The 7,212-nt window shown below is 34.7% G+C and overlaps 2 protein-coding genes across 2 annotated transcripts in view; both read right to left on the minus strand.

Annotated features, from left to right (window-relative positions):
* The window catches only part of LOC105450622 (odorant receptor 13a-like), a 3,244-nt gene extending 1,187 nt beyond the window's left edge, over window positions 1-2,057 (minus strand). Inside the window, exons 1-2 of the mRNA XM_011690556.1 lie at window positions 1,580-2,057; window positions 749-1,085 (exon numbers count right to left, since the gene is read on the minus strand). Of these exons, the coding sequence (XP_011688858.1) occupies window positions 749-1,085; window positions 1,580-1,878 (636 nt within the window). The 5' untranslated portion in view covers window positions 1,879-2,057. The remainder of the gene's footprint in view (window positions 1-748; window positions 1,086-1,579) is intronic.
* Window positions 2,058-5,110: 3,053 nt separating this feature from the next.
* LOC105450564 (odorant receptor 13a-like) lies at window positions 5,111-7,018 on the minus strand. Its single transcript, XM_011690490.1, has 5 exons — window positions 6,695-7,018; window positions 6,211-6,441; window positions 5,865-5,978; window positions 5,554-5,709; window positions 5,111-5,342 (listed from the first exon to the last, which is right to left on the minus strand). The coding sequence occupies exons 1-5, from the start codon at window positions 7,016-7,018 to the stop codon at window positions 5,292-5,294; spliced, it is 876 nt and encodes a 291-aa protein (XP_011688792.1). The 3' UTR covers window positions 5,111-5,291.
* Window positions 7,019-7,212: the final 194 nt, after the last annotated feature.

The raw sequence follows: 7,212 nt of genomic DNA on the forward strand, positions 1-7,212 counted from the left end.
ATTTATTTTTAAATGATTTTTTTTTATAATATTATAATTTAATTGTAATCTTTAAATATTTTTAAATTAAATTTTGATATTGTAATAAAAAAAGTAATTGAGATTAATAAATTTTGTGTACGTGTTCAGATATAGATACATGTTCAGCCACTGTTTACCTTATATGTGTACATGTATATATATGTATTTATGTAAAAAATGTTGCATAAAATAATATATTTTTAAATTTTGAATAAAACAAAAATTTATTAACGATTCTTAAATTTATTAATAACCACAATTTTACAAATAAAAAGAGGTATTTTTATAGGAATATTTAGAGTAATATCTTAGCAAAGCGATAACGATCTCTATTTTTAACATTAATTAAGAGAACTCTCTAAATTTTCTGAAGTGACTTTTCACTCTTGTAGAGTGAATCTAAATCTAAAAGAGTGAAAATACTGCCACTCAAGTAGCCGAGTGGCAGTATTTTCAATCTTTTGAAGTGAGATTTACTCCAGAAAATTTAGAGAGAAGGCAAATGAGTCTAGTGTAAAATTTTTTTAATTTGTTCCCAAGAAATTAGTATGTTACTAGTCGGAAATCACTTCCACAAATAAGTTTTCTTCAAATTTTTCCTAAACAAATTGAAATTTACTACGAACATTCATCGCGAACTATCTCCCGGAATGCACTCCCGGGGGGTAATCTCAGTCGAGACCTTGAAATAAGGGCGGCGGGAAAGCCGCCGAGGGCCCCAACTTACCAGCGTAACGAGCAGCGCGTTGAACACACCGATCACGCCGGCGGCCGTTATCACTTGCAGGAATTGCGTGGTCATGACGACCTCGTACATTGGCGACGTGCCACTCTCAAAAGGTAAATCTATCTTGACGATAAGTTCACGATTGGCAGGATCAGCGGCGTCGTCGCTGCGCAGGGCGACGACGCCGATGCAGTAGAACAGCACGGCCGACGAGTGCAGGCCGATAATCAAATTGGAGAAACGATGCGACAGATTGGCCACGCTACTCATGCTGTACGAGGCGTCCCCGCATTCCTCCCAGTCCGTCGCGATGCTTGTTAACACGTCGCTGAATATTCTAGGAAAAATCGATTTCATGCAGCGCCGCCAGAGCGAAATGTTTCCCCCTCGAAGACTATGATTAGGAAACTATCTGTCTATGTGCGGAATGATGGACAGGGTGGGTCGAAAGATGCAACGGTAGATATCGATATCATTGTTGCTAATAACGATATTTCCCGATGTAAAAACGATTACGATAAGAAACGTGAAGGGACGTACTAAAATCTATTATTTACAAATTGCTGATGGCGTATACTGAGAAAGAAAAGAAACGTGCATCGTTTACCGAAACAGTGGCTTCTTAATGTATTTGTGAAGTTTCGTCATTGCAAAAAAAAAAATACAATCATTAAATCTCTACTGTTTTGATATGATGCAGTGTTAATTACTATGTTAATTACTATGATTACAATGATAATTACGGATGTGAATTGCTCCGTATTATCGAACGTTTGTATTCGACTTATACGGCTGATTAAGATCATGGATTGCAAGCAACGACGTACCTACCGTTGTTTCGTCCAGAAAACAATTAACTTGACACACAACAGACTGAACGTCAAGCATGAACTTAGGCTATCCATCAGCAGTGAGATGTCATCGGAGTTAAGATGCATCACTACGTAACGATACTGAAAGATCTGCACGGTTATCATCATCGTGGTCCAGAAAAGTCGGTTGACGAACACGTAGGGCACACCTGGCCAGATGCCGACGGCCCGAAGTCCGATCTCGACCGATCGGGTAATTGTATTAGTAGACATTATTTGACGAAGGTCAATCTTTGGTTGATCGATTAACGCGAACATCTTACATAATCAACGATAAGAGGAAACGAGAGTAGATCGTAATGTTCTTCTTGCAAGAATCTTTTCGTTCAAAGAAAGTGAGAGATATACTTGTTTAAAATTATAAACTTTCAATTCGAGAATCAGATAACGATTTGTTATTCGTGATATTGTAACTTTTTTACGAAAAACGTGTTAATCGGCAAGAATAGGGAAGGTTCTGTACCGACGGGAATTAATGAAACGGATCCACAATGGTCGTAGTTGACGCAGTTAACCGAAGCGCGCACGATAAGGAACATCAGCGTTGAACGCGATCGTGGAACAGATTTATGAACGATGAGAGGCACGAGACGCGCACCTGTAGACGTTGCGGATGGACTGAAGGATGCCGGAGGGTCACGAGCCCTATACCGTCGTCCACCGTCGACCAGGCAGGGGGCAGCTCATTAAATATTTGCATCGCGTACGATAAAATTGTAGCGCGCATCGTCGACGATCGCCAATTTTACGGATGGAAGGAAAACCGAGAGGACCGTTCTTTCGCTCTACGCGCCGAACGGTGCGGTGCCGTGCAATTTTCGTTAAAAATGTACGATCATGCAGGACGGAGGTTGCCGGGATGTGCAGCCCGGTTTATAGTACGTCGAAAAATCATGCGCACTGATCTAAGGAAAAACGAAGAAGTTTCCGAAGGGTCGTGCCGGGAAGGAAGGAATGGTCACGGGGATTCGTGGAAATACAGAATTATATTATGGCAATTTTTTTTATATCGAGATGCCATACCGCAGCTTAAAGGCCACATAACTCGATATCATTTCGTTTACCTATTTTATTGCTAATAAGTTATACTATCTTGGTATATATATTCGAAAAAATATATTGTGTGTTATGCGATCATCTAATTAGTGAGTTTATAAATTATAAATACATACTTTAGAACTGTCAATTAAAAGTCAAAGAGATGAAACGTGATGTTCATCGAATCACTAATAACACCGATAAGTATGATTCTGTAAAATTTATGATTTATAACAACGCGTCAGAATTTAATACATTTGTTATTATGCATACTCAAAATATTGTTGTGAGAATGTAATATTTATTAAGCGTAATAAAAATAGCTATATAAGAAAATATAAACCTGAAAGATCTATAATTGCGGCAAATGTTAAGTATAACCAGATGAATTATCTCATATACTGTGTACGAATCTTACTCTTGCGAAGCATTCTAAAGAGATCCATTTCCTGATTGAGCGTTAGTTGTATCTGCGATTTCAAAACAATATCACGAATAACAGAATGTGTTCGTACTAGATCCAGATCTAACAGTTTTTCTCTGTAAAGGTAAAAATAATGAAGAAATTTGTATTATTTGACATTCCTAATGATCAATAAAAAAACGTAAATTGAACAATAAAGCGAATCATTATATTGATTAATTAACGGTTTTTTTATTGTATATTACAGAATCTACATATGTATATATGTTACTATATGTGTTACTATATATATGTACTTCTCAAAAATTTTATTGTATTTTATCTTTCTTTATTAATATTATTATAAAGACTTATAGAACAGTTTAAGAATTGTCTATCGATAGTGCTTACCGTTTTAGTTTTCGCTAACCTGGTTTGTTTGACATTTCTGCGCATAATAAAACACGAATGCCTCGAGATTTGTTACGTTGTTAAACGGAAAAGCTCTCACTATTTTTCCCGTCGCATCGGGACTGTCGAATGCCTGCATCAAAATATGATTTGATGAAACTATGAATAATTTATTGACGCAAAATTTGATGTTTATGCAATGCATATCGTGAAGTAATTAATTAATTACGCATGATGCAAACACGTAATTAACGGCAACTGATTTTGCGGATTAAAATATCTATTTTTATTTAATTACACTATTTAACGCTTGTTATGACTAAAAATCCTAATAAGCAAATTATCATAGTGTTACAGGTTTTTGTTTAGCCACTCGTATTTTTTTGAATAAAAATATTTTTTATTCACTTTTATTACAAATGATGCATTCATTAAAATTGTGTATTTGTTGTTAATTACTTGTGCATTTGTAACTTACCAAAGATAACAGTAAAATGTTTCAAATCGAAATTCCAGTCGTACATGAAATCATGCGTCAATTTTATGATTAACACAACTTCGTACATGTGTTTATGTGTATCTGTGTGATATCTATAAGGAAAATTTAATTTTATGTATGCATGTATAGAACAATTCGAGTATGACATTTTATTGACATCATAATAACTTGACATTAATAAAAATTTCTAGTGCTTTAAGACGCTACACTGAAACAGTCTATCAAGTTGAATATGTATTGAAATAATACTATGTTAAGAGATTAATAGCGACAGAATTTTGAACAATTATCATTGTGATAATCTAAAATATTCTACACAGTGTAACATGATATGTCTGACTACATCTTAGAGCATAAATTTTGTTATACGATTAATTGTACTTTTACAATCATGACCTCGTAGGTATATATTTTTACTGTCGCTCGTGTACATCAAAATACATATGCATTTAGAATAACAAAGAATAGCTCTCGAAAACATTAAAAAATATAGTTTCGCTGAATATATATATTTTTTTGTCAACCACAAATCGATGTTATTGTATCAAATATCCAGAAATCTGGGAGGTTGTAGGAGGTCATTACACAGGTGTACCCCTAGGCCAACGGCCAATAGGAATAGCACATTAAATATTTTTATCATACCATGACCACAAACGCATTCGTCCTGGTGGTGCGTTCCTTCCCACTTTGATAAAAGACAGGTATAGGCAGAATTATTTCTCCCTCCTGCGTGCACCGCTGACGTGATCGCAAATTGTTTGCCTTAAATATGCAACGACACACGCGGTACGTAGGCGGAGCAACGTATGTCTGATGGCAAATCGCGTTCTGAGGGGATCCTTCGAAAAGTTTTTAAAACCTAGAGGGTGTAGAGACCTCGACGAAGAAACAGAAAATTGTGCGGTGCTATGAGAACACAGGTGTGCTTTTTGTGTACGTTATATCTGAATGTGCATTGGTGTTGTAGCAATATTTGACGAGAGATTAATTAAGCCTACGGATATCGATTGACGAATATAAAAGTAAGTAGTTTGTTATAGAATGTGAAACTGGGGCATTTATATATGTCGCACAAATACGATTTGACAGTGTCAATATTGAAGAGATATTTATTTGAGAAATATTGATCTCTTTCGAATTTGCTTTATCTAAACTTTAACTATGTGAACGTCATATCTCAGAGTTTCACATCCGCGTAGATCAAGTTTTACATCTTGCTCTTTAAATTGCTCCAAATGTATTTGGAAAACGGTCTATATTGCGTGTGTTTTACAAGTATCAGTTGAAAAGATCGAGATGAGATGATGGACGTGACGTTCATTGCATCGCTAACATTACTGATAAATACGATACCGAAGCATTCATGATCTATAACAATGTCATTTTTTGTTTGTATTACAAATAAGTTTATTATGGATTTTGAATTATTGCAAACAAGTACATGTCGCAAAAATTCAAAATCAATTATGTGAAAAAAATTTTACATGAGTAAATTAATTCTGAGAAAAGTAAATATTGCATAACAAGTATTATATATATATATATATATATGCAAATAATGTGCAAAATTAGTTCTTACATTTGCAAAATATTCTAAGGAAAGATCCGCCATTTTTCCAACAGTAAGCGTTAATTGCTTTTGCGATCTTAATATTATAAACGATAAGATACGAATGTTCTCAGGTTTCGAATTATACCATGCGGTATTGTACGCTGCATTTCCGACCGCTTTACTCTGATAGATGGAAATAATAAGAAAGAATTTCAATTCTTTTCGTGAATATTTTTGATTATAATATTTAATTCCTTTTTTCAATATTTTGACACGAAATTGGAATTTGGAATTATTTATCATTTTATCAATATTATAAACATCATTCTGCCACTAACCTTATTGTTCAAGTATTCTCCAGCAAAGCAGAACACAAATGCTTCTAGATTCGTTATAGTATAAAATAGGAGGGATCTTATTATTTGCTCTGTCGCGTCGGGTGTACCGATTGCCTGTAAATAAAAAAAAATCTTTATTTTGTTGCTCAGTTATAAATACCTCCACTTTACATATCTCATCTGTATTGTAAAATACGAAGAAATTATTTAACATAGTGCGTTTATTAGCAAAAGTAAATAAGTAAATAAAAAAGTAAATAAAAAACTCGATAAATAGTATAATCATTATATATATATATATTTAATATACATATATGTAATATTTTAATTTCCATCTTTTACTCACGCTTACGATGAGGAATGCCAATGAGCAAATCATTATCGTGTTAGATAAAAACTGCAACAACGCGATGTACGTGTATAGATTTTCGACATTCTTCGAGAAATCAATGATTTTCTGATGTTTCTGGATGATTTTGTCCGTTGTGATTGACTCATGCTTCTTTCCACTCTCCTTGGACGCGAAATTTATCAACCAACGATGTAGGATATCCATTTGGCCACCTATATGTAACACCTGAAAAATAAAGAATCCGCGGCCTACAGGAAAATCGTCTCAATTCTCGAATTTATGAAATTTTCCTGAGTATTAGAAGAAAAGAATATCACATAAAAACGCGTGAGTGCAACAAATTCTGTGAGACAGTAATCCTACTTTACACATACAAACTCTTTACCAGATTTTAATATCGTTGGATGGTTTATTGTCATTTATTTATTACCGCTGCAACTGTCGTTCGCGATAATCGCTCATGCGTTCCTTAACTTACCAATGTTAAAAGCAAAGCATTTACAGCACCAGCTGCCCAACTGCACATGACAACGTACACGGTTTGCGTGATTAAAATCATTTTATACGTTCTTTGTGTCTTCACGTCGAAAGGAAGTTCCATTTTATGAATGTAGGGTGGCTCGGACATGCGATCGGTGACATCGATATTGGCCATCATTATGCGCATGCTATATGCAACGGCGCTTAACGTGTGAAGAAGTATCATCGCGTTAGTGATGCGACTCGACAGTTTCGCCTTGCATACCGTTTCATTCATATTGATTTCATTGTCGGCGCAATTGTCCCAGTCTTCCGTCACCATTTCCAAAGTTTTGATGAATTTTCTGTGGATGATTCGGTTCGTCGATTATCCTATCGATCACAAAAAAAAGATTATTTCAAGTTCTTAGAAAATTGTCATCTCCCAAATTTTGCTGGATAACTCTAGGAATATGTTTTAATGTTGTCTCAAAATGTTTTTTATAGTAAATAATTATTTTTTAAATTAAATAAAAA

The sequence above is a fragment of the Wasmannia auropunctata genome, unplaced genomic scaffold, assembly GCF_000956235.1.
Source record: "Wasmannia auropunctata unplaced genomic scaffold, wasmannia.A_1.0 LD336060.1, whole genome shotgun sequence".
Lineage (NCBI taxonomy): Eukaryota > Metazoa > Arthropoda > Insecta > Hymenoptera > Formicidae > Wasmannia > Wasmannia auropunctata.